Consider the following 26,176-nt stretch of genomic DNA (forward strand, 5'->3'; position numbering starts at 1 on the left):
ATATGCAATTTTTACTGTGACTACCTTCGTTTTCCCCAGATGTAAAAGAACATCTTGAAAAAAATACAGAGTCATGGTTTTAAACGGGTCTTCAACACTGTCTAGAGATTTCATATATAACCTTGGAAAATCAAGACGAGGTGGATGCAGAGACTGATTTGATGTGTCTTGGGAAATGAGGAGCACATGGCATGAATGTAAGCGCTGTGCAGGCATATGCTGACTTTTTATCTCCATTAGTCCAGGCTGCATCTCTCATGGACTGACAGCCTGTTCTGACACTCTGCTCAAACATCCCTCTTGATTTTAAGCTCCAAGAGGACTGTATGCTGATATAGTCTGACATAGCGTCTCACTTACTGGTACCTGCCTCCAGCACGATAATTTCTGCTTGAACTGGATCTAGAGAAAGAGATGCTGCATACTGATTTAAAGATCCGACATGGCAGAACATCTGCCAGCTCTGAAGGTAGTGGTTAACTGCCCTTCTGGCTAAACACTGATTTCTCATCTCTAGCTGCTGGATTTTGCCAATCCCTTGCTTGCTAGATTAGTACAACTTAAGGTCTAACAAATCCTCCAATCTCTCGTTTCACACGCAGTCTCAAAGCAGACTGATCCTACCTCTCTTGAGGAGGAAGTTTATGATTAATGATCAGCCAGGATAGTATCTTAACCTCCGTGTACAGATTTCTTAACTCAGAATTTGTTCTACTTTTAACTGAGTATTTATGTCAGCTCACTAACAGCGACTCTATACCAACCACCTGACTATATGTATAGCTTTAAGTTTTAAAATTAATTTCCAGGCACTCGGCAGCATGGAAATGAGCTTGAGGGCAGGGGGAGAGCGGAGGCGGCAGCCACCATGAGCTCAGGGTTGTCAGCTGGAGGCGATCTGCCGGAGATGTTGAGTTGTGTGTGTGTGGGAAGAGCTCAAAAATAGCGCTCGTTTAAAAATCCTAGGATTTTAAAGAAGTCTTCTGGGGCCTCGCTCCTTGTTTGTCTCCAGCAGCCCTGGCAGGGCCAATTCCAGGGTGTTCACCCTCGAGGAGTGACAAAAATGGGAAGGCAGAGCACGACCCGTGTCCGGCAGTGTGTGAGGGATCTGCCCGTGCTCCCAGGTCCATCCCCTGGGTCAACTAGAAGGCACCGTTCCCTCGAACCTCCCCAGACCTCAGCAAGCCCGAGCCGCTCCTGCCGCTGCGGGCCCGGGCACCCGCCCCGCCGGGCTCAGCCTCCGCACCGCTTCCTCCCGCTTCTCTGCGGGAGCGCTCAGCCGGGCCCCGGGCCCGGTGAGGCGGCGGAGGCCGGCGCTGCCCGGGGGGGGCCCAGGCCGGGCCGGGCCGGGGCGGCGGCAGGAGCCCGTTGCCCGGCAACCGCGAGGCACCAGGGGCGGGGTCGCGCGGCGCAATGACGCCATCAGAGCGCGCCGCGCGGGGAGAGGGAAGGGCGGGGGGAGGCGAGGTGCGCGGGCCGGGACCTCTCCCCGCGGCGGTGAGTGCGGCCGGGCCGCTCCGGGCGGGCGGCGCTGCCGCGTTTCGGCGGGGGGGGAACGGCGCCGGGGCGGGGAGGGGTGGCGGGGCTGCGGGCGGCCTGTGGCGGCCGGCGCGGCGCAGGGCGGGGGCGACCCGGGCGGGGCAGGGAGACAGAGAGGGAGGGGCGGCGCGGCGCGGCGAGAGGGCGCCCCCTGGCGGCGCGGCGGGCGGGCCGTGACATGTGGCCGTGCTGGCTGTGCCCGCAGGTGCCGGGCGCCATGGCCCCCCCCAAGGACATCATGACCAACTCGCACGCCAAGTCCATCCTCAACGCCATGAACGCCCTGCGGAAGAGCAACACGCTCTGCGACGTCACCCTCCGCGTGGAGCACAAGGACTTCCCGGCCCACCGCATCGTCCTGGCCGCCTGCAGCGACTACTTCTGCGCCATGTTCACCAGCGAGGTCGGTGTGCCCCGAGAGCGCGGGCTGCCGCCGGCCCTGGGTGCTCCGCGGGTGGAGGAGGCAGGGCTGCCCAATGCTTGGGCTGCTCTCTGTCAAGCTGCTTAGCAGCTGGGCCTGGATCCCCTTGTGGCGATCCTGGAGCCTTTGGGATCCCCCCATGGTGGCCCAGGGTCTCTCTGGAGCTCCTCTTGGTGGCCCAGGATCCCCTCGTGGTGGTCCTGGAGCCCTCTGAATCCTCTCTGGTGGACCTGGATCCCATCGCGGTGATTCTTGGTCTCCTCATGGTGGCCCCAGAGCCCTTTATCGTGGCATGGTGGGAGTTAGAGGCTGCAGTTGGGACCGTGGTCCTGAATCATTGTCTGCTGCATGACCAACGTCTGCACCAGAGAGCTGCCAGGCTGAGCTAGCAAACTGAAAGGCTCTGATATATCTACTGATTTTTTAATTTTTTTTTTTCTAGTTGTGTCTTATGGTCTTCATGCTTCTGGGCATCTTTATTGCCAAGGGTGCCAGCCCTAGTGCAAGGCTGTTCAAGCTGTGGTGTGTGCCTTAGACCGGGTGGTGAATTAAGGCAGCCCTTTAAAACTGAAATGGAGGGTATTTCACTCATGTTCTGGTCTCTGTTTCGCACTGCCTGATTAGCTGGTACGTGTTGGGTTGTGCTGTTGCTCTCGTGAAGAAGATGTAGCCTCCAGCACTGGGGTTGGGGGTGAGACTATAAGCCCCTGGTTACTCTACTTGGCGAGTCTCGGCTGTGAGGACATTTGCTTTCACAGTACTTGCTGTATTCACTCGCAGTACCTGCATGCTGTTTTTCTGAATCACTGAGAGGTAATATTTGAGCTAAAGCTAGCACTCATTCGTGTTGTTAAATGTAAGATGCTTTGCCTGGCTTTGTCTTTTATAAGTTTGAATCAATCTTTGTGGCTTCTTCTAGAAGATGCCTTCCTTATCCTTGCAACTTCCCCATAAGCAGGGAGAAAAATTACTAAGTAGCTCAAAGGTCCTAAAGACCTCCCTGCTAGCCCAGTAGTCCTTGCAGGAGAGAATAGTTTTCTTCTTTGTTTTATCCAGCAATGAACAGCGTTGGCAGAGCTGTCTGTGTGCCTCCTTTTAGTGCTGTGTTGGGTGAGCAGGTGTCTTAGTTTTTATAGTCCTGTGCAAAGCAACCAAAAAAAGACATGTAGACTGACCACATACCAGTATATTTTCTGTCCATGTCTTCATGAAATTTGTAAATTTTTCAGGTTTATGTTCTTTCTTTTCATCAGAGAAATGTCATTTTTTAAAAAAAACCCAAAACACAAAGAGGAAATTCAGTCCCTGGAGGCTGAAGTTCTCTGTTTACCAGTAGCTTCAAGGTGCACAACAGTATAGCAGCCTGTCTCTGCTTCTTTGTGTTTGCTTCCGAGTTCCTGACAATGCTTTTGACTTCTTGGACTTTAGCTAGACACTCTACAGAGATCTGATCACTCTGTGCTACAGAACATTCTTTGCAGCTGCTAACAAAGGCTGAGGGTTGGTACACTTGGGGCCTAAGCTGAGATGGTCTCTCCTTCCTACTTTGTACTCTAACTGTAACATTGTAGTGACCTTTTTCATAGATGTGGTTCTTCCTAGAAAAAAAAATGTGCATCCAGTGAGCATGATTGCTCAGTCTCTCACACTCCCAAATTGCCACTGTGTTTAAGGGTTTTACTTCTTGTGCATAGTTTGTATTTCTTCCAAATTGTCTTTTTTGTATGGAAACCCCAAAATGCCAAAGCTGCCAAGTGGCACACACAATTACTGAGTGTTTGTGGGAGAGTGTTCTTTCCAGGAAATGACAGCTTGGTAAGCCTCAGAGTGGACCTGCTTCCTATGTGTGTCAGTGCCCAGCGTGTTGGTGAGTGTAGTGGGGCAGCAGCTGGGCGCTCTCCAGATGCGTGTGGGTACGGAGTGTTTTGGCCATGGCTGTAGCTTGAGGGAACTCAAAATGCTGTGCTGCGTAACGGACTGACAGCCTCTGTGAGAGCTTCCTTCATCCATCGCTCGCCTCCTGTGAATTTGGGCACTGCTTTGCTAGGTGTAATGTGTGGCTTTTGTTAGGCTTGGGCTACACTGGGCTTAGCTGAGAACTGACCCTGTCAGTCACGACGTTACAACTGTGCAAGGCCAGAGTAGCCCTGAGACTGTCATCAGAGATTATCATCATAAAGGACTGCGTTTGCCCATCCATGTCTCTCTAGGGTCCTTCCTTCTCTCACTTCTGACTTTTACATTTACTTTTAAAAGTTCTCAATCTTACTTAGTATTAATTTCTTCCCATTTTCTATTCCTGTTCTCCAGAATAAGGAGAAGCCACTGATCACCTGTTGAACCCCTGGCTTTTGACAACACATTTCTCTGTCCTGTGCCGAGTAGTGTGGGAAAACTGAAATGCCCATCTGTGTTACCAACAGTGTTCTTCCTTGTAGTGAAAATCAGAGTGCAGTTTTAGCAAATGCTTCCCTCGATCCTAGTTGTGCACGGTCATTTCTGCCTTTGTTTGGACAAGTTGGCCTAACTTGGGATGTGTCAAGAGCTGATTGTTGGCTCCACCTCAGAAAGAAACTAGCCTGTCTTCTCTTGGAGGGTATGTTCTAGAAATTGAAGGGATTTTTTCCCCCTAGAATGTGGAAAATAAGCTTCTTATTCTGAAAATAAACAACTTCTGTTTCCAGGTTCTTACATGGTCACCTTCACTGTATTGTGAATGCCTTCCAGAATGCAGTGAGCCACACAGCAGCACTGTCATGCCAGCATTTCTTTTCTCTTAAAGGTGAGAAGAAATTGGAGGGGTTTATTACAGTGTGCTTTTGTGTAACTGCATTAGTGAAGGCAAAAACAAGAAGTGGCCTCGGATAAGAAAGTGGTTCCAGAATTTTAGGCCCATTCTCCTGCAGAGTGAGTTGCATGATTTATGGATGGAATGTCAGACAGCAACATTATGTTTCACAACAGAGTTATGACCTACAGCCCTTGCTCTAAGTTGGCTTTCAGCACCTTAGGCATCCTGGGGTAAAACCTCTGATGTCTCAAATGACTCCCCTTAATTATAGGAATGTATTTTCCTGGATGCTCCAGTTGATTTCTGGATTGGTTACTGCTGCATACTTTTAATGACGTGTTAGAAATGTGCTTGTGTTAGGGACTATCAATCCCTTGAGCTTTACTTCCTTCTGGTTAGCAGAACTCTGATTTTAAACAACAAAGAGAGAAATTAATCTGAAATTCTAACAGCAGAGATGTCTTGTACCACTAAACACCTGCAAAAGAGAAGCTGCTTGTACTGTGTCTTGATTAGCGTTGTGTGACCATAATTTTGCATTATTTCTGAGTCCAAATATGTGGATGTATTGATGATAAAAGAGGGACTCTGTCCCAACAGCACAGCACTAAACACTGGACACAGTTCTCTTAACACTGCATATGCAGTCTGGAGCTACAGCTCAGGGTCTTCATGAATCAAGCTGTCTTCACTCTGAGATCCTTCTTTAAAGTATGATGCTAGGGTCCCGAGTTATTCTGCATCACATACATTATGTGAAGTTACTTGAAATATTTTCTACCTTTTAAGCAATCTTAGCACGTGAATAAACTGTGAGCAAATAACAACAAAGTAGTGGAGCACAGCAGCAGTACAAGGGAAATGGGAGCTGATTGTCTCTGTAGTATTAGTGTTGTCCCCATAGTTTGTGTTTTGGTCAATAGTGTAAAGAGAGCGTGAGCATGACTATTTATTGATTACTGAATATTGGTTGTGGGGACAGAAGCTTTGTTACCAGCTCCAGGCTGATCTGTGAAGAACAGATGTCTACAGCTTCTACCTGATGCAGGGTATAATGCATTACCAGGGGTCTGGTGCCCTTGTAATCTCCTGTCCATAGATGTAACTTCTTACTCTCTTCTAAGTACGTATGCTCTACATCTCCCATTTGCTTGTTGGAATCGTATGAACATCTTGTCTGATCAGGTCTGACCTTCGGTGACATCTGTATCCTTTATCTGTTGTACCATTGTTGGGGAATGTTTTGTCTAGCCCAAGTTGGGAACTCATTTCAGCCTCTCAATACAATGCCTGGCCTGTCATACAGCAGGTCAGACAAGGTAATTTGCTGTTCCTTTCTGACTCTGGATGCCATAAAGTTTGTTCACTGTGTCAACAGACTTGAAAGGCTTCTTCCCTCAAATTACTTTGAGTATCACCATTACCTCTGGAGTTTCTCTTTTCTACTGCAAAGTGTATCTCTGCATCATAGAAATGGCTCAGTCTCAGCAGAGACATCTTCCCTTCTGCAGGTCATTGACTGCCTCTGCAGGAATATCCTTGACTGCTCTTATTTTCTCTACTTCTGCATTACCTTCTTTTTCCCCAACTGTGGCAGATTCTAAGCCAAGTGATCATGCTTTGATCATGCTTTCTGTTTGTTGAGTCTCTCCTCGGTCTGTCTGTGACCAACTTCAGGCTCATTCTTGGCAAAAAAAAGTCATGGGCTTTCATTGGAGTCGTGCTTGTACCGATACTGACTAGTTGTTCAAAAGTCATGGGGAAAAAAGGTTTTGCAGCCTGCTGCATGGAGACATCCTTCTGTTGAGGTCCATTCCTGTTGACGAGCTTGCAGCTATGTGCAGGGTGTGATTAGTGAGTCCACCTGCTAGCTCATTGTTCATGACCATCAGATGCTGTGCCAGCAGCTTTGTGATGGGTGCATTGAACCACAAATCTGATGCTTTGTGAAATATAATCTCAGTTTTGTACCTATAGAGGTGCAAATTTAGTGGATTTGCAGAATTTACCATTCCCGAAGATTGTCTGTTGAGAGAGTAACTTTCCTTGGAAAAAATAATTTTTCCAACATTACATATCTTAGATAATGATATGTATGATATGATATGATATCTTAGAAATTATAAAATGGTCAGGGAACAAAGTTGGGATTGTGTAAGCACCATCCCTGTATGTGCTGTGACTTCCAAAAGTTTAAGCTAAACCTACATTTAACCTTTAACTCTGAACTTTCTGGCCTATAAATAATCTTTTTTTTTTTTTTTTTTTTTTTTTTTAGGAACCTTGCCCATAAGCTTGCAGAGTGGATCAGGAATTGAACAAAGATTTTTATTTGGTTTGGTTTTAGAGCTGAGTGGTGAGGTGGGGACTCTACGTAAACTGCAGCATGTCAGACACATCCAGTCCAGGAGGGAATCCCCCTGGACTGATCCCTGTAGTAAAGCTTGGAGTTACTGCATGGAGGAGAGAGATTAGTTGTCTTGCACATGTAATTTCTGCTATCTCTAATCTCAGCTTGCTCACTTACAATGCACTTTGACTGTCCTGATCCATAATGAACTTTGTCTCTTACACTATAAGTGAATTCTGTAGGGAAATTCTCTCCTTCCCCCTATCCTTTCAGCGAGCACAAGAAGAGAAAGGACATATCTCTGTTGAAACCTCTCTGATGGATCACATTTTTAAAAAAACTGCTGAGCATTGTTGACTTTTTGATCACATTACTGAAGAATAAACCTTTGTATCCCTTCTAATCTACAGCTTTCAGAGAAAGATAAACCCTATGTAGATATCCAGGGACTGACAGCCTCCACCATGGAAATCCTGCTAGACTTTGTATATACAGAAACTGTTCACGTGACAGTAGAAAATGTCCAAGAATTGCTCCCAGCGGCATGTCTGCTTCAGCTGAAAGGTAATTGCTAAGTATCAGCACAAATTGTACAATTGCTGCTGTTTAGAGATTCCATTTGTCTGACCTTCTGTTAATGGAAGACAGATTGTGGGAGGCATGATATTTATAAGTACTTATGGGAAACTTCTTCTGTTGTCTTGTGTGCTGTGGTCTCATTGGTAGAGGAACTGACTTCTGAAGAAAAAAAGATAATAAAACAGGTTATTGTTTCATGCTTTGGGCTACTGTATTTCTGCATGAAAATTCCCAAGAGAAGTTGTGGGCTGTATAGCACGTAAATGTTACAGCTCAGTCAACTCGTAACAAGAAGCAAATCCTAGATGTCATTTGACCTGCCATCACAGTATGTCTGGGTCATTGCACCTGCACCTGTGGAGCTATCCCAGGCAACTATCAAAAGGACATTGGAGAAAACCTAGAAATCTGGTAGCATATCCACTAGCATATACATCTTTTGTTTATAATCCATGAAGCTGAGTACAACTCACATTTGAGTCTTTTTCTAGTATCAGATTTAATTTTTGCATTTAAATAGAACAGCCAGAGATCAGAACAGCTCCACACATGGTCTACTGCTTAGTGTTTTCACGTCCCTCCAAAGGAATATTTGCATGCGTGTGTTTCTGTAGTATTTTTAAGCTTGCCTGTTTGAGTTGGATTTTCGTTATTGTTTAGAACTTTTCTTTTCTGAAGCCCTTTCCAAAGCAGTGGATTGATAGTAAGCATGCAGTGCTCATTCACCCCTCCAATTTTCCGTAGGTGTGAAACAAGCTTGCTGTGAGTTTCTAGAAAGCCAGCTGGATCCATCAAATTGTTTGGGCATTCGGGATTTTGCTGAGACACACAATTGTGTTGATCTAATGCAAGCTGCAGAGGTCTTCAGCCAGAAACATTTTCCAGAGGTGGTTCAGCATGAAGAGTTTATCCTCTTAAATCAAGAAGAGGTTGAAAAGCTCATCAAGTGTGATGAAATTCAGGTAAAACCTGGAAAGTACCATTACTGTGCAAAGCATTGAAGTAAAACATTGAAACCAGTCAGAAATTAGTCCGTACTAGGGTGGACTTCTCACACAGTTACAGAATTTGAAATTTAACTTCCAAGAAGCTGCTTCAAATTTTTTTAACCATGTAATCTGAAATTAATCAGTAACATGTAGCTTCTATGTAAGAACTTGTTGTCACACAAGTGTTTCTTTCAAGTGACACAATCACAGTTACGTCTGCAGAGTTCTTGTTCCCTCATCAACTCCTTTCCCAGGAGGAGCTTTCAGAGGTTACAAAGACAAGCTGTCTCAATGCCTACATTTCAGAAATACCCCCAAGACTTTAATTTCTATTTGTAGACCTTTGCATGATACTCAGCAGCACAAGGAATGCATATGTCATCCCAGGCATTTGGGTGTCCTCTGCTTTTACAAGCAGCAGAATGTATGATGGTGCAGGGTAGTCTGACTCTTCAGGGAGCTGTATACAGATTTATTTCCCTTAAGGTTGGTTTCTGGAAGATTTACTATTTGGTTGGAACCTGTCAAATATTTTTTTTTCCAAATTTTCTATGAATAAGTTGAACATTCCTTGGTAATGGGGAGGGGACTTTATTTTTTTCATTGAGATGGACTTTGTCAAGAGTTTGCTTCAGTTCTAAAAGAAGTGATTGAAGCAGTTGCTATTCAGAGTTCACAGTAACATGAACTCTTAGAAGCAAACCAATATAAGTGATATCTTTGGTGGAATTCCTGAAAAGCCAATATAGGAGTAGCCAGAGGAAAATTCTTGATGTATACCTTGAAAGTGGCCTTCAGCCAAGCTGACATCCTCTCATTAATAAGGCTGCTTGAGAAAGAGCATGCAAGGTAGCAGTGAAGGACCCTGGCACAGGCCAAGGTCAGCAGTGGAAGAAAGGCTGAGTGCGTTTGGTGTTTAACAAGCCACAGCTTTAATGTTGTGAGGGTTTGAGCTTATGTGGTGAGTACTGACCTTCTGGACAGTGAAGAGAAAATAATGAGGAACTTGAGAATGATCCAGCCAAACTAATCAGGTGATCCACACAGGCAAAGTAAAATTATTTGTGGATTGGAAGAACTGGTTCAGGCCTTGCAGACACACAGTGAGGTGTAGTACCTTAAGAAGGTGAAGGGAGCAAATCCAGCTGTTGGTGTGTCAGTGCAGAGGTGATGTGCTGTATCAGAGGGTACTGAGGGAGCACTGCTGGAAAATCCCCTGGCTGTTCAAGAAGTGTAATGGCAGGTCCAAACTGTGATTTCATGAACAACAAAGCTGTTAAATATATCGGAGGACAGTCAGTTCGGGAGGGAATAAAACAGTGTGGGATTATCACATTTAAGGAGGAGGTGGGGAAAATTGGAAACAACAAAGTACTCTGCTCTCCTTTTGTGAGCTCTAACTGTCCTTTCCCTGTAATTCAAATAGAAGGAGGCCATTTCAGATTACACTGTAACAAATATAAATCAATGGCCTGGAAGAATTGCCTTATGTAATTAACCTCTGTGGCTCACTGCCTCAGAACATTCTGCAACAGACAGCTTGAAACTGAACTTCAAAGTGGACCAGTCATATTTCAGTGGGAAGGCTCATTCCTCTTATTACAGTATCTCCTTTTATCTTCATATTTAATGTTAACAGACCTCATGATAATGAATTCATGTCTAATTTGTTTTTATGTTGGTTGATCTGAAGACATGCAGAAAGAAAACCAAGCCTAAATAATATATTACAGATTACAATTCTTTTGCTTTCAGTAATCACAGATGTCCAGAGCAGGTTCTCTAAAAGTATCAGATTTAGATGGTTTAGTCAGTGTAATCTCTGGAAGTGGTGTAAGCACCAGTATGTGCTGGTCCTAAATGGAGAGAAAATCACAAACTAAAATAAACAAAAGTCACAAAATCAAATAAACAATAGAAATAGACAGTAACAGTCATGCCCTGGGATTCTTCACTCTGAAATCTTGTTGTTTATAGGTTCTTAAATGTGGATTGAAATTTTTTAGAAAACGTGAAAGGTTTTAAAAAAACCTGGTCTGGCTTGGGTGTTAAAGGGGCAGTCATGGGCATGGGGCTGCAGGGGGTTAAGTGAGACACTGCTCCGTAAAGAGGAAACATGATTCTGATCATCTTTATGATGGTACTTTACCTTTTGCAGAACCGTAACTCCTGCTCTGCTGAGAAGCCAGAGGAGCTGCCCTGCAAGCTGCTGCCTGTCACTGTGCTCCCTCAGCAGGGCTGGCTCCCAGCTTCTGCCTCTGCTGGGTACCATAAAGCTCATTTTTCTGGCACTGGTACTGCCCGTTGTTGATCTCGGCTGTAAGGAAAAAACAGATGCAGTTTTGAGGAAAAGAAAGTGAGGGAATTTCGTAGTGCTTGCAAGTACAGCTCATGTGAATTTCCCTAACAGCCTCTTACTTGAAATGTCCTGCTCTCTCGCTAGCTCTGAAGCGGTGTCAACAGCCTGGAAGTTGTCTGTTCCATGGCAGTAGCTGAAATAATATCCTGCGGTCTGATCAGTCTGTGCCTCCTCTCTCCAGGTGGACTCTGAAGAGCCAGTTTTTGAGGCGGTTATAAACTGGGTGAAGCACTCGAAAAAGGAACGGGAAGCATCTCTGCCAGAGCTGCTGCAGTACGTGCGCATGCCGCTTCTCACCCCCCGCTACATCACAGACGTCATCGACACCGAGGTACCGGCAGCTCGGCCCCACGGACACAGAACAGCTGGGAGCCGCTATCTGTCTGTGATTCCCGTGTCCCCTGGTTATGCCCCTGCTGTCCTAACAGAACGTGTTAAAAGCTGCTCTCTCTGCTGATGCTTTTTGCTGCTGACAGTATGGAGTTGTCCCTGCTCAGCTGGAGTGCCCCGTTTTACTCAGCAGCAGTTTGCTGTGCCAGCAGTTGCAGCACCCTGCTTTTCAGCTGGGAGAGTGCCCCATCCAGAGCAATTAGCCACTTGTCTCCTCTGATATGTGTAGCACCTTCCTGTTGTCATCCTTTAGTTTCTAACAAGTCCTTTCTGCCTGTTGTCGGTGTGCACTAGTAGGTCTCCTCTAGGCTGAAGGCTGCTGGTATGTGATCCTGGGGAGGAAAGGGCTCCTCAGAAGTTGTTTTAGGGGCAGATGGCAAGCACATACCTTTGAATAAGAAGGCTCAGGACCAATACACACCTGAGAACTGTATCTCATACTGCTTCTTTGTGTGACTAGGGTGTTGCAGAGGCAAACCAAAACGTGGATGGTAGTAAGAGATAATTAAGCTTTTGCGATGGAATTTTAATTCCAAACAGGAAGCGGTGCTGACCCCATGCAAGGTTTGACAGGAGGGCACAGGGAGGTTCAAACCAGTGTTGTGGTTTCATGGTGATGTGAGGTAATCAGTGGTTACCAGCCCTTGTCACCTGACAGGTGCTGAATGTTGTATGACAGACTTCTCTACATATGGAAATGTCTGATTTAGCAACATTCATCTCTAATGTGTTATAGCTGCTTTTTACAGATGCTCTTAAATAAGGGCAGCTAACAAGCAGTTAATTGTGCCAGAGCTAAAATATGTCTAGTCAAATTGTTATGGTCCATTTTAAACTGAAATTGAAGCTAATGCAAAAGGGGCTGCTACCAAAACAATCAGATCTATTCCAAAACCAGCCTAAGACAGTGTGTATATGGGGCCTCAGCTTTCTTACTGCACAGGACGGCCTCTCCAGTCTGTAAGTGACACTGGTGGGACATCATAATTTCAGGGCAGCATGGAGAGTAGTGTTGGCCCTGTGTGGCATCATCTGCTCTGAACACCTTCTTGCACAAGCACTGAGAACTTGTAAAAATAAATCTTACCATATTGCAGTAGCATATAGCACCCAACACCCAGAGGAAACTGAACGCTGAACATTCAGGGGAGGCTGGTCCAGGCCTTCAGCCAGGGAGGGAATTACATGGCATTATGCAAGGAGGAGATGAGACAGTCCTTAGGCTGCAGTGCGTCCTGCTTCTTCTAAAGATGACCTCACTGCTTCTGTTGTCTCTTCATAGCTCCATGTCCCATGTGCACAAGGATCAAGCTAATTGATCCAGCTAAACTGCTCTGTTGTCTGTGCTCCTTGTTTCTTCTTTGATGGCAGGTGCATGCTGAGAGTTGATTACGTGGGGCAGATCCAGCCAAACTGATTTCAAGTGTAGTTTCACTGCCGGTCGCCCTTCTCAGACATACTTCTGCTGGCTTAATTGTAGCAGAAGTGGCTTTTCCTTAGTTATTCAATACAGATGTTTTCATTAGGGACCCTGCAGTGCCAGACTTTGTGTGAGAATTGAGCCATATCTTTTCAGCTGTGGTCCAGTCTTGTCTTTGCATTTCCTTGCATGCAGTATTTGCACCATGACACTACTAGCAACAGCCTGCACACAAGTCATTTTTATGCTGTCTGAACTGACAAGAGTTGGCTTTAGGACAGTTCTTATGGGGGATCTTAAAATACATTGCATGTACCAGTGACTCATGTTTTTCCTCAGCCTTTTATACGATGCAGTCTGCAGTGCAGAGATCTTGTAGATGAAGCTAAGAAATTTCATCTTCGACCCGAGCTCCGGAGTCAGATGCAAGGACCCAGAACAAGAGCACGTCTAGGTGAGCAGCAAAGGAAAGGACACTGAGAAGGTCTGGGGCATGGGCAGGTATTGTATTATACACCCTGTCCAGTGCCTTGTAATTGTACTGAAGTGCTTCACATCAGCAAGTTGTCAATCCACAGTCCCCAGCGTTACAGAAGGGTCCTGGGGTAAAGGACAAAGGTAAGTTTTTTTCAGAGCACAACTGCTTAATGGCAATATGGGGACAAGCTGGTTGCCTTTAATTCCAGGCCTCTGTTGTAACCGTAAAACCAGTTTCCTGAGTTGGTGGCGCCTCCAGACATGTTTGTCTCAGTATGCAGCTGTCCAGGAACTGTGGGAAGAGTTTCTTCCTGTCTAAAAAGCAGGTATCAGTATCAGAAACAAAAAGAGCTGCAAGGTGAGAGACAGCTGTGTTATGGTGAAGATAAGTTTTCAACAGGGAACCTGAGAGGGGTAACAAGGAGGGAGATGGGGCAGTCCCTCCTTCCTTTCAGAGATACTTTTTTTTTCTTTTTTCCCTAGCCTGGTTAAGGCAAATAAATGATGATTTCTTCCCCTATTTCAGTAACTCCTACCAAGCAGTCACTGAGTTGTTAGGAAACTGCTTGGCTTAGGGGTGTGAGCACTTGAGAGCAACACAAACAGTAGGAATGACCTACAGAAGAAGTATTTTAATGGCTTCTTTATGACTGTGGCTGTTCCTCACCTGACGTCCCCTCTCTGATTGTCAGACTTGGTCTCTCTGGAGTCTCTCTGCCGTGCCTTTGTCCTGGGCACGCTTACAGGGCACTGCCATGGGTGCCAGCACTGACCAGCCTTCCTGCAAGGCAACCTCCAGTGCTGCTGCTCGTGTGGTGCAGAGGGACCCTGAAACACCCTCCATGGCCGTTTCCTGTTACTAACACTGGTTTAGGGGACAGAAGGCAGTTTAACCACTAGGGAAGGAGGGTAAATTAGGTTGCTAGAGAGACACATTGATTCCATTTTTTAAATTTTTTTTTTTTTGGCCTGAAGGGAATGTTGTTACGATGTGGTTTGACTTCCAGCATAGTCCAGGCCACAGCATGTCTCCTGTTTTTGTGGGAACATCCTACATCCGTTTCAATGCAATGACATGCAGTTCAGCTCAACCTGTCATTTTAGAAAGACACATTTTGTTCTGTTCATAGTTGAAATGCTTCACCTGATGGAGACATCACAAAGCTGTTTTATTGTTCAATGATACAGGTAAAAACTCTGCACCTTATTGCTAAGGTTCATCTTCTAGATTCAGCCATACCTTTTTTAATTGATTCAATACCATCTGCTATCAGCAATGTTCTTATCATGGTCACTTATAAACTATGATCAAGTTGTGTGTTAACTTTCTATGGGATAAATGGAAATGATTGCACTTTTAGATGTTATACTGGACAGGAGGCTTTCCAAGATGTTGTTGGAGCTCTCTTGTGAATACTTTCCAGTTATTTTTTTTATACTGTCCTCCTTCATCTGAAGTGGCAGTTGATTTGCTTTGTGACAGACAGGGTCTTGCTCACTCTTTGTTGCTTGGTGTTCATTCCTTCTGCAATGAAAAGTTGGACAGTTCTAAACTCCAGTAAAACTCCCTCTTACAGAAAGGGTCCAAGGGATCCAGGGGATGCTCATCTATTTTAAAAACTATGATAGAAGCCTACCTTCAGGGCAGTTGTTACAAGGGAAGTTAAAGCTCTCCAGGACACAAGTGTTGATTAAGTGACACAGAAAAATTCAGGGACCATCTTGGAGAAAAGGAAGTAGATGGAAGACAACTTTGAGATAAAGTACATAAGGCTTAGGAGACAATGCCTGGGAAAATATTTCATTAATTTTTTCAGGCTTCAGTCAGCCTGACTTGTTTCTCGGTGAAGTGGTGAACAAAGGTGCCATCTGGTCTGGATGTCACTTACAAACAAGGAGAAGCATCCATCCTCCTTCAACTTTCATGGGGTGGCAAGAGGTTTGGTAAACATTCATGGAAAGAATACAAAAGAAGAAGAGCCAACTTCAGCACCTAACTTAGCCAGCTTGTCTTCTCAGGGCCTCATAATATTAGGAGGACCAGCCGTCCAGCAGACACCTCCAAACACCTGAGTTAGTCTTACTGCCACGCACCCTGGAAGAGTTTCTCTCTTCTTCCCCACTGAGGATAGAGGGAGTCCACATGCCTCTAGCCAGGTTAGGTGTCTGCTTCAGAGCAGTGATGGAAACGGGGATTTAGAGGCAGCCTGTTGCACTAAGGAAGGCTCAGTGTTTCTTCAGGTGATTCCCTTGAGGTGACCCTTTGGTTGTGAAGGGGTTGACTTGACTTTGCTCTCCCTCTTTGGTCTAGGAGCTAACGAAGTCCTGCTTGTCATCGGTGGCTTTGGCAGCCAGCAGTCACCTATTGATGTTGTGGAGAAATACGATCCGAAGACGCAGGAGTGGAGTTTCTTGCCAGTAAGGGACCATTTTTGACCACCACTGTGATCAAACATTCCTTTTGGGCTATCCTTTGCTTAGATTTTCTGCTTAGAGTTTCTGACAGAAATACTTTAGACTTGCTGAGGTTTACATAGTGAATGCTGAAACTGCTTCACATTTACAGATTTGCTAAGAAAGCTTCATATAAGAAAGGGTTGTCATATTTCTAATCAGATGAGCCTACGGAGACCCACATCTTTGTTGTGGGAGTGAGAGCTATCATGCTTCTTATTGAAGGGGTGTTAAGCTTTAAGGTTAGTGATGATAATTGAAATGTCAATAGGAATAGTATAAGTAGTCCTGCTTTCAGGCAGGCTGCATGATCTCTCTGGTTTAATTGTTTCTGAGCATAACAAGAGATAGTAAGGAAGAGAGAATTCCTGTACTGAGGACTATTTCTACCCAAATTTAAAACCACCTTTCTCTGTGTGAAATGGTGAAGAACTGCCACTAATCACAGAAGACCCAGTATTACCTGGTATCTCAAAAGTCTGTTCTTTTTTTGGAGGCTAAAAGCTTCAGGTATTTTCATCAAATATTCCGAGTATCCACATTTTTCCAGTAACAGTCTCTGCAGGGAGCCAGTGGGAGGCACACAAACCTCCGAGATGCATCAAAGATTCAGTAGCAGCATAAGATAAATGACTTTTAACACAATATATTTTAGTGTGAAGAGATCTGGCCATGAGAAGAGAGCATGGCAGAGACAAAATACAGGCAGAGGAAGGCAGATGCAGTTGTTACGGCCATATCCTTTAAATCCATAGTGCTGTTTGCCTCTCTGGTAGTGGGCCATTTTCCAAAAGAGCAGCAAAAGAGGCTGGAAGAACAATGGTTGGTCTCCATGCATCGGCCTTGTTTCCTCTCCGTGACCTTTTTGTTCTCTCCACTGTCGTAGAGCATCAGCCGGAAGAGGCGCTACGTCGCGACAGTGTCCCTGCACGATCGGATCTACGTGATCGGGGGCTACGACGGTCGCTCCCGTCTCAGCTCGGTGGAGTGCCTGGATTACACATCGGATGAGGATGGTATCTGGTACTCTGTGGCTCAGATGAACGTTCGGCGAGGCCTGGCGGGAGCCACGACCCTTGGAGGTGAGTCCTGGCCCCTGCACTGACAGCGCAGCGCAGCCTGTTGGGTTCTCGTCCTGAAATGCCCTGAGCTGGTATGTGCAGAGTGGGATGGCTCTGAGGGAGGAGGTGAGTCTGAAATTCTGCCTTTTCATCATTTAGATGTAGAAATGGAAAACTTGCCCACATATCCTGAGAGGAGCTCTGCCTCCGCTTCAATTCTTACAGCATGTGTCTGTGCATCAAGGGAAAGGAACTCTCTGAGGGATTATGGAGTGGGAAGTTCTCAGGGTGGTGACAGTGTCACGTATGACTGAGCACAGGACACCGAGTGCAGCAATAACCAGCACTGTGGAGAGGCTGAAACTGGAGCATGTGCAGGGAAGGATTCTTAGGACAGACTTGGAAGAGGAAAACTACTTTACTGAGCAAACCAGAACACTTCAGCTTGCTTATGCTGGCAAAGCAAAGGCCAAGAGGGAAAATGGTTGTTTTCTATGAGTATAACTTGGCACAAGAAGGAAATGGGCAATGTAAGAATTGAATAAGAACAAACGGTTATAAACAGGCCAGGAAAAAGTTGGTGTGGAAATTAGAGGAAGTTTTCTAGCCATTAAAATAGCAGTCACTAATGAATATTCTGTGCTTTAACATTTATATTAGAGTATTTTCTTAATAATTAAAATTGGTTAAATGTTACTCATTTAGATTGTTATTAATCTATTATAATGAAAATTCTATTAAAAACACAGCTGCTTTGAAGAGGACAGATTTGTGAAAGCATTGCATGAATTAAGTTCTCTGGTATAAGGAACTGATCTTGATGATCCAGACATGTCTCTTGGATCTTCTTTTCTTTCGCTACCTGTGCATTTACTGCCTTGTAAGCATTTACTCTGGGGATGTGCTGACATGACACTAGTGATGGGCAGGGTTTGAGCGTGGCAGCGTTTCAGTAGGTTCTGCAGCATGAAAAAAATAACTTGGGTGCACGTGTTCTCTTTCCTCTGTTAGCAAGAAGATTTAAGGGCCAGACAGGTTTTATGTTTGTTTGGTTTTTGGCTCTGTGTGCAGGCTAATGCAGTGATCTAGGGTGAGGAGGCTGCGTTTGTCTTGGCTCCGAACGTGCCAAGATCTGTAGTTGTTCCTGTATTTCACAGTCCGTGTGGTGGTTTTGTCCATCTTTGAGGGCGTTCTTGCTCCATGTGCATGCTTGATACTTACTGAGTCCAGCCTCTGTCTGACGTTGCAGACATGATCTATGTTTCTGGTGGGTTTGATGGAAGCCGACGTCACACCAGTATGGAACGGTACGACCCGAACATTGATCAGTGGAGTATGCTGGGAGACATGCAGACAGCACGGGAAGGAGCAGGACTTGTGGTAGCTAATGGAGTTATCTACTGCCTTGGTAGGTACCCTCAGGGCCTCTAGGCCTTCTGCAAATAGTTGTTTTTTACAGAAATGACAGTGCAGATGCCCTGTGGAGAGCACCAGTTATGTCATATCCGGGTTAGAAGAGAAGATGTCGCTTCACTGCGCTGGGCACTGCCCAGCGCTGTCAGCGCCTGCAGCCTGTTCTCGCTGTTACCACCCCAGTGGCTTAGGCTGGAGCTGCTGTGTAACTGCAGCAAACGCTGTCAGAAGCAAACTGGACACAGCCAGCATCTGAGGGGTGGCTGAAGCATGGGGATGAGCAGTGCCAGCTGAGGTCTGCATGGACTGGGCAGTGCCTAAGATGCCCTGGAGGTGAAGCAGATGACCTCAGGGTAAAAGGTGCATCTGTGTCACATGAAACAGTGTTGACTGTAGTGCTCAGGAAATGTATCCTGAGCTGTATGTTTTCCAGCTCTTTTCTGTAGTACTCATTTCATTTTTCAGAGACCCACGCCAGCTGTCAAAACAGCAAGAGGGCAAATCACTATGAAGACTTCAGTAATCTCGTTCTGTAGATGCACCTTCTGGGCCCCAGAAAAGGCAGGCCTAGCACTGTGCCCACATTTTTTGCATCCTCTTCCAGGGGAGTCACAGATATTGGACACTGGTTTATGGGTTTCACTTCCCTCTCCCAAATTCCTCTTCCTCATGCTGTTCCCCAAGGCAGATACCAGCACGCTGTTCCTTTGCTGAAGCTGCACAATGAGCTTTCTTGGTATCCTCTTGTGAAACAGCTCTTTGAGACATCCCAGCCTACGCTCTGTGTAGCCTCATAGCGTCAGCTGGTGGCTGCAGGCTGCAGCACACAGCCCCTGAGCCAGCACCAGGTCTGGAAGCCACATGTCTGCTGCGGCAGGACGGCATCGGCGTTCTCGGAGGCAGCTCTGGGCAGTGTGGTGCAAACCTGGTTGTGCTGGTCTGGAGAGGTGATGCCCTCTCCCAGCACAGCCCGGTGCAGTGCAGGGGCAGAGCTTGCTCTGAGCTGGCTCTGCTCTGGCATTGCAGGGATCTTGTTCTGCCAGCCCCGGCGTGCTGTGAGTTGTGCCGATGGCAGTGCCATGCTGTACTAAAGATGAACCAGGCATGTTGTTGCTCTCCACACAGAAAACGTTTTCCAGAAGTCAGACCCATGGTTTGCTCCTGTGTTTCGTTTCAGGTGGCTATGATGGGCTGAACATACTAAATTCTGTCGAGAGGTATGATCCCCACACTGGACACTGGACAAACGTCACCCCGATGGCCACCAAGCGCTCGGGTAAGAGCCCACAGTGCCTTGAGGTCAGAATGTTTTGTGCTGCACTGAGGAAGCAGTCACCCACCACTGGCTTGTTCTGCTGCCCTGGAGGATGTTGACTGGCCCTAGCGAGGGGTTTGGCTTTAAGAAGAGATGCTTTTAGGACATGTTGACTTAACTCTGCAAGAGAAAGATCTTCACATGCCTGATGTCTCCATCCCATGCTAAAATGCGTATAGAGGAACGTGGGGGGGGGTTATAGGTTACAGGAAGGGAGGGGAAGTCCTGTGTGACTTCCATAACTAGGAACAGTGCATGGCTTGGGAAAGTTAATGGGACAGTTTAAGTCGTCAGCGGCACTGATACAGCAAAGGCAGGAGTGCTCTGGCAGGCTGTGAGCTTTGTCCAGTGCTGGGCCTCCACTCCTGGGGCAGCAGGAACACAGAGAGCAGCACTGCCACAGCAGTGTCACACTGCAACAGTCTTACACTAATGATATGAAACATGGTACAGTCACACATTAACTGTCCCCCACCAACTCCTAGTTTGTCTTTCCTGCTTGGCATTGTATCTGAGCTTTATGTTTGGCAGCCATATCTAGAAGAAAACTATACTTTAAATCCTACTTTTGGAATAGCTTTCTGTCTCGGCTCTCCTTCATTTCTCAAAGGAGTTCCTATGGGGCTTGTGCAGCTCCTGTGAGCTCAAGTGTTGGCCTTCTGCTACTTCACTGCACCTCTGCCCACCCCAGATCCTCACGGCCATGCTAGTGAGCAGCCATGGCCTTGCTCAGCCACGTGTGGAGGGGCAGGATGCTCTCTGCCTCCACAGCTTTGTGGTTCTCGATGGAGTAGTTCTGTGCTTACAGGCCCTCTTACAAAGCCCTTTTGAAGTTGCTTTTTCTCTAGGTCTTTCAATAAATGTCCTTTACAATTAGCCTAGGCAGCATTGTCTGTGTTACTTCTTTACTGCAGTGTTCTTGGTTAGGGACAAGTGCTGGTTTCTCAATTAAAACTGGTCTCTGTTCTAAAAACATTTAAGCTTTATTGTGCCTGCAGTGGCATTCACCAAAACACCAAGCTTTAAATATTTCCTCCTGTGGCAGGGCTATTCCTGTTAAGTGTGCATTGGAAGGTATTTCCTATGTGCCAAGAATGAATTTAATTTAGGAGTTGGTCACTTTCCACATTCAGGAAGACCCCACATTCAAATGTGATAAAATCTGCAGGTTTTCCTACATCAGAGGCAACATGCGAGACCTACCCATGGATCTCTACAAAGCTGAAGGATGAGACAGCTTCCCCCAAGGGGTCTGTTGTGTGCCCCAGAGAAGATGGCTCTGGGCAAGACCAAAAGCACAGAGTTCAGGGGGAAAAGCCTTTTACAAGAAGCATTTCCCAGGTCTGTGCTCACTTCCCACAAGACTTGAAGGGGTTTGGCAGCCGTGCCTCTGCCCGCAGCGCAGGGTCCTCAGTGCTGTGACCTGGAACCAAGATCTGAAACGGGGGTGTGCCCAGGAACGGGTTTTGGCCCAGGTTTTTGTGCTGCCACTCTGGTACTAACACCCCAAACTCAGTAGCTCAGATACCAGTTGCACTTGCATCCTCTATCCTGGTATCCATTCCAGTCCATCGATCCTGGCAACCTTGGACCCTGTAGGACTTCTTTTGCCCCAAGGCTTTGACACTTTGTAGAGCTGTCTGCATGTGGGTCTTTGAATTCCAAGACCAGAACTAAAAGTAATATTGCCTTTATTCACAGAGATTGTCTCCTCCTTGTTTATCTCTTAGGACAGGTTCTGGAGGTAGGCCACCCCTCAGAAACCTTGGCTGTATTGCATTGCTGGGCCTGACTTCCCTGATTGGTCTGGTCTTTCTTCTCAGCCAGTCTTCCTCGCTGAAGCTGTCAGAGAGCCCACTGGGGCAGCCTGGCCATTCCCAGCTGAGCTGGTGCTCTCAGCAAGGACAGACAGTGAAAGGGAGGCTGCATTTAGTGGAACAGGAAGTCTCTTATACCCTGTTTGTAGAAGAAACAGATCGGTGCCCACGAGCTGTAGCTTGGCTGTCTTGTTTTCTTGAGGATGTTCATCAGTGCAATAGTTACACGTTGATGGTAACAGCTTGACCAGGTTCACTCTGCTCTCGAGGTGTAGCTCAAAACAGCAGCAGCTTTGGCAAGAGCACCTAAGGCCACCAAGTGCATTGTTATCTTACTGTGTTCGCTGGCGCTTTACTTGAAAGGCGGCTGCAGATGAGGAGCAGAGGCTGGTGGATGTTTATTTTCTGCTGTTGTCATAAACTCCCAGTTGGGCCAGCTGCATTATTGACTGCTTTTACTGTAAGAACAGCTGTTCAGACAGATGCTTCAGCCACTTACACCTCTGTGACTGTGCAGTGGACATCAGTTTTCATTTCCCTGCCTTCCAGAGGAGCAATGTCAAAGAAAACCTTCCTCCAGCCTTCCATGGAGCAGCATCATCCTCCTTGCTACAGCCAGGGGCTGGGTGATACCAGGGAGCCAGAATCACCAGAGAAATGTGTCTGTGGTGGCAGAGTCCCAGCCAGCTACCCGCCAGCAGAGCAAGCCTTGTGCTGGTCTGTTCAGGGGCTCGGGGTGTCTTTCAGCCAAGGTGAACATCTCACGTTGCTAGTGCTGCTCTGGCTGCAGCGTTGCTCAGTGCCCCTTAGGCCAGAAATTCAGCAGTGTTTGGTAGAGTTCCAGTTTTTAATGTATCATATTGGAAACAACAACAGAAGACGCTGGGTTATGACAGCTCTTTGGTGGGAGATAGAAGCCTAAAAAAACGTTCTCTGAAGAGGGAGGAATTGACCTAGTTCAGGCTCGTAACAGGGAGCCCCGGACATGGTGCTGACGGTGTCACTCGGGTGTAACTGCCATCCTCTCTCTCTCCAGGGGCTGGAGTGGCTCTGCTGAATGACCATATTTATGTAGTTGGTGGGTTCGATGGTACGGCACATCTCTCCTCCGTGGAAGCCTACAATATTCGCACTGATTCCTGGACAACTGTAACAAGCATGACAACCCCCCGCTGCTACGTGGGGGCCACTGTGCTGCGGGGGAGGCTGTATGCAATCGCTGGGTAAGCACCTGCCCGGGGCTGGAGAGGGAGACGTCCCACATGTCTGCTGGAACAAGTGAGCTGAGGTGCTGCAGCCTGTGGCCCTGTTTCAGGTGGCCTCTCCTCACCTTTACGTTTCAAGCTTTATGAGAGGAGACAGCCCACAGATCCCTGTGCCCAACCCAAACGGGCAGCACGACAGTCCAGGGCCAAGCAAAAGGGAGCCTAATGCAGTGGTTTCATTTCAGGCCATTCCTGCTGCACACAGCTGTCCAGCCTCCCAGCCAGGGCTCTGAACACCCCAACCTCTTCCTTCAGTGCCATCCCTCACCTTAACTTTCTCTCCTTGCAGATACGATGGCAACTCACTGCTGAGCAGCATCGAGTGCTATGATCCCATCATTGACAACTGGGAAGTGGTGACCTCCCTGGGGATGCAGCGCTGCGATGCTGGAGTCTGTGTCCTTCGGGAGAAGTGATCTGGAGGGAACTTAGAACATCCTAAAAAGTCTCGGCTGGAGGAAGAGTCCCAAGAGATTTGCAGTGACTGTTCTTGAGAGTTGTGGATGCTGTGGAAATAGGCACCAGAACAGCAGCTTTCTGTGCTGCTTTGGACTAGAGCATGTGCATAAATGTGTTATCTCAGCAGTCATCTGAAATCGGGGGCTCTGTGTGAAGCTGGAGAGAGGTGGTGAGGTAGGTCAGGAGAAGCTGCATTCTCTGCTGTTGCTGTGGCTGAGTCTATCAGCAGAGCAGAGATGCCCCCAGCCTCGGCCTCAGCCAGTCTGGGGAATGCTTCCAGGGACATGTACATACAACTGGGTGGTCTCTTCAGCCACTGCAGGACCATGTGGGTCCTCTGGTTGCTCTCAGTCATGTGGATGTGTGAGGATGAATCCAGCTGCTCTCATATTCCAGCTTCAAATCATCTTGTACATACTGAATGTTCAGACATGCTCCTCAAGCACACCAGTGCAGAGCCAAATTGAGCGAGCATGTTCAGGGGGTCCTGCACTGTAGCTGCGTCTGCAGGTTCCTCGCAGGTCTGCACGCAAAAGGAGTCGCAGATTAAAGCTGTCAACTACTGAGACCCAACAGCCTGAGGCTGCGGGGGGCAGAGGGCAGGGGCAAAAACTCATCGCCTGGTGTAGAAGCAGGTCTGCAGCATTTGTGCTCTCATCAGGGGCCTCCGGGGTTCATCACATCGTATTTCCCTCAATGTTTGACAGACCCAAACAAAGAGCTGCGTTTTCTGGCAGCAGGAGCCTTGCTGTGATGCAGCAGTGCCTGCTCCCACCCCTGTGTCACCTTGCAGAGACCGAGGCCCTGGAGGTAGGGACACAGTTGCTACTACCCACGTAGATCTTGCTGGTGAGCAACTGGGGTTTGTCCCTGGACAGGCCTCTGTCCAGCACACCCACGTCAGCCTTTCAGCCAAGTTCATTGTGCCGATTTTCCTTTCATCTAGGATTTTTCTGCTTCCAGGGCCTTTTTGTAGTAACATCCAGGATTCTGTTTTGCCCTCTGTTCTCAGCTGGTTATTTCCCTGCCATGTAACTCCACATCCTCTCACACTAGCTATCCTTTGCCTGCCCCACCAACCCCAAGGTAGAGCTTCATCACTGGCTCACTGGAGCACTCTCCTCAGCATGTCTCCTGCCTTGCTGCGTTTCTGGGTGCGTGGGCTCTCCTCTGCCCTCAGCTTGTCCCCCGCAGTGCCTGGGCTCTGTGTAGTGCTGCTCGTTGAGCTTACTGCTGACTCCTTGCTTGGGGGACAGGGTGGGATCAGGGACGTGGTAGCATGACTTAATTATGCACTTTCAGCCAACGCTCTGACCTTCTGCGTTTGTTTCTATCACACAAGTGTTCTGTGGTTTTGTTTCCTATGTTTATTTTTTAATGAAAATGTAAAGAATAAAATATTTCCTGAGCCAGTGCGAATTTAGCTTCTGTTCTCTACCTTAAAGCCGTTTGTCCGACTGCTGTGCTCAGGGGATGTACAAACCCCGAGCTGGACCAGGCAGCCACTGTCAGCTGTGCTTCTGCCCTGCAGCTTCCATGTGGTAGTAAAAAACAACTACTCCATCTGTTGAGAGCCACAGCAAAAAACCTATCGGGCCTGGAGCACTCGCTAAGTGGGAGTGAATTTGTTGCAAGATCTGCTTGAGAAGAGAGTGGCAGCAGAGATGAGGAAAAGACTCAGATAATTCTGTTATAACAGAGCCTGCAATTGCAAAAAATAACACCTGGTTTGTCCACCATGGAAATGTGGGATGAATGGAGCTCAGTGTTAATTTGTCTGTCAAAGGTGTGGCTACAAACTACCCTCCTAGTTTCCCTTTCCAAATTCTACTGATTTCAAGGCAAAGGGCCGTGTCCTGCCCCTGCAGCCTTGGATGACTCTGCTCTCCCCACTGCCTGGTCCCTGAGCAAACACCTCACCCGTTATTTGAGATTTCAAACAGCCTCTCCTGACACATCTCCCTCAGGATGAACTTCTCTCACTCTTTAGGCAGTGAGAAGTATGTGAGAAACCAAATAAAGTACAAGGCCCCATTTGGGAGAGTGCAGTAGTCAGGAGGAAGCACTCACTGATTTCAAACGTGGATCTGGCTCACCCCGTGCACCGCTGACCCCCGCAGGGATGTGGGCACCTGGAAGGAAGTTTCAGGGCTCCAGTCCTGAACCTGGTGCTGTCAGTAGCTCTTCTTCCCTTCCCTGACCAGCCTGGCTCTCCTGCAAAGGCCTTAGTGGCGGGGTTCAGCTCCAGGAGTGACTAGTGCTAAAAAAAAACCCTGTCCAGTGTGTGGTTCTCCTGCGCAGCTCAGCAGACTGAACCAGCATTGGAACTGGGACGCAGCAGGACACAACCCCATGACTGGCCAGCAGACCCCGTCACTGCCTTTCCAGGACAAGCTGTACTGAAGCGTTTGAAGAGGAATTGGCGTTTCCAGCTAGATAATGAACAATATAAATCTTCAAAATGGTCTGCATCTGTGCCTAGCTGGAGCTGAGAAAAGTTATGCTGAAGGTAAAATAAAGGGTCAAAATGTTCTGCTCAGAAAGAAGCTGGTATTGATCCTCACAGACCAGTAAGAGCAAAACTCTCTGCTTCATGAATAATCTAGAAGATGCCAAAATGCCGAATTAAGCATGAATTTTCAACACCAGAGAGCTCCTAGCCACAACATTAAGTTAAAAATTGGCCAAAGAGCCCATTTATTTCTTGAGAAGTTCCAGAGGACTGTAGCAAAGACACTCACCACACCAGCAAGTCCTGAACACCCAGCCCAGCTCACACAGCCTCGGACTGTGGGCTGGGACACAGCAGTGGAGTGTTGTGCCACTCAGGGGGGTTTTATGGGCAGCAGATCTTGCCAGGAAAGCTTGATCTCAAGTTAATTTGACTAGCATGTGTGATCAAGGTAAGTGGTGATGCAACACTGTTAGCTTTTGACTTGCAACCTGCAAGGAGTTCACCTGGGCCTGGCAGAGGGCTTACTTTTCTTTCCCTGCCACCTGACCAGGATCTCACTCATTACTACTGATTGTGTTACCATCTAAATTAGTATATGCACACATAATACAATCAAGCTGAA

At 47.2% G+C, this 26,176-nt stretch overlaps 1 protein-coding gene across 2 annotated transcripts; it reads left to right on the forward strand.

Annotated features, from left to right (window-relative positions):
• Window positions 1–1,413: 1,413 nt before the first annotated feature.
• KLHL12 (kelch like family member 12) lies at window positions 1,414–24,508 on the forward strand. Of its 2 annotated transcripts, XM_074925715.1 has the most exons (12): window positions 1,414–1,497; window positions 1,745–1,942; window positions 7,512–7,665; window positions 8,425–8,642; window positions 11,210–11,359; window positions 13,178–13,292; window positions 15,627–15,733; window positions 16,656–16,851; window positions 18,080–18,238; window positions 19,421–19,519; window positions 22,412–22,598; window positions 22,930–24,508. In XM_074925715.1, the coding sequence occupies exons 1-12, from the start codon at window positions 1,414–1,416 to the stop codon at window positions 23,054–23,056; spliced, it is 1,794 nt and encodes a 597-aa protein (XP_074781816.1). In that variant the 3' UTR covers window positions 23,057–24,508. The 2 variants fall into 2 exon arrangements, with proteins under 2 accessions (XP_074781816.1, XP_074781817.1); XM_074925716.1 differs by lacking the exons at window positions 1,414–1,497; window positions 15,627–15,733; window positions 16,656–16,851 and having other exon boundaries at window positions 1,708–1,942.
• Window positions 24,509–26,176: the final 1,668 nt, after the last annotated feature.

Source organism: Athene noctua, chromosome 23, assembly GCF_965140245.1.
Source record: "Athene noctua chromosome 23, bAthNoc1.hap1.1, whole genome shotgun sequence".
NCBI lineage: Eukaryota > Metazoa > Chordata > Aves > Strigiformes > Strigidae > Athene > Athene noctua.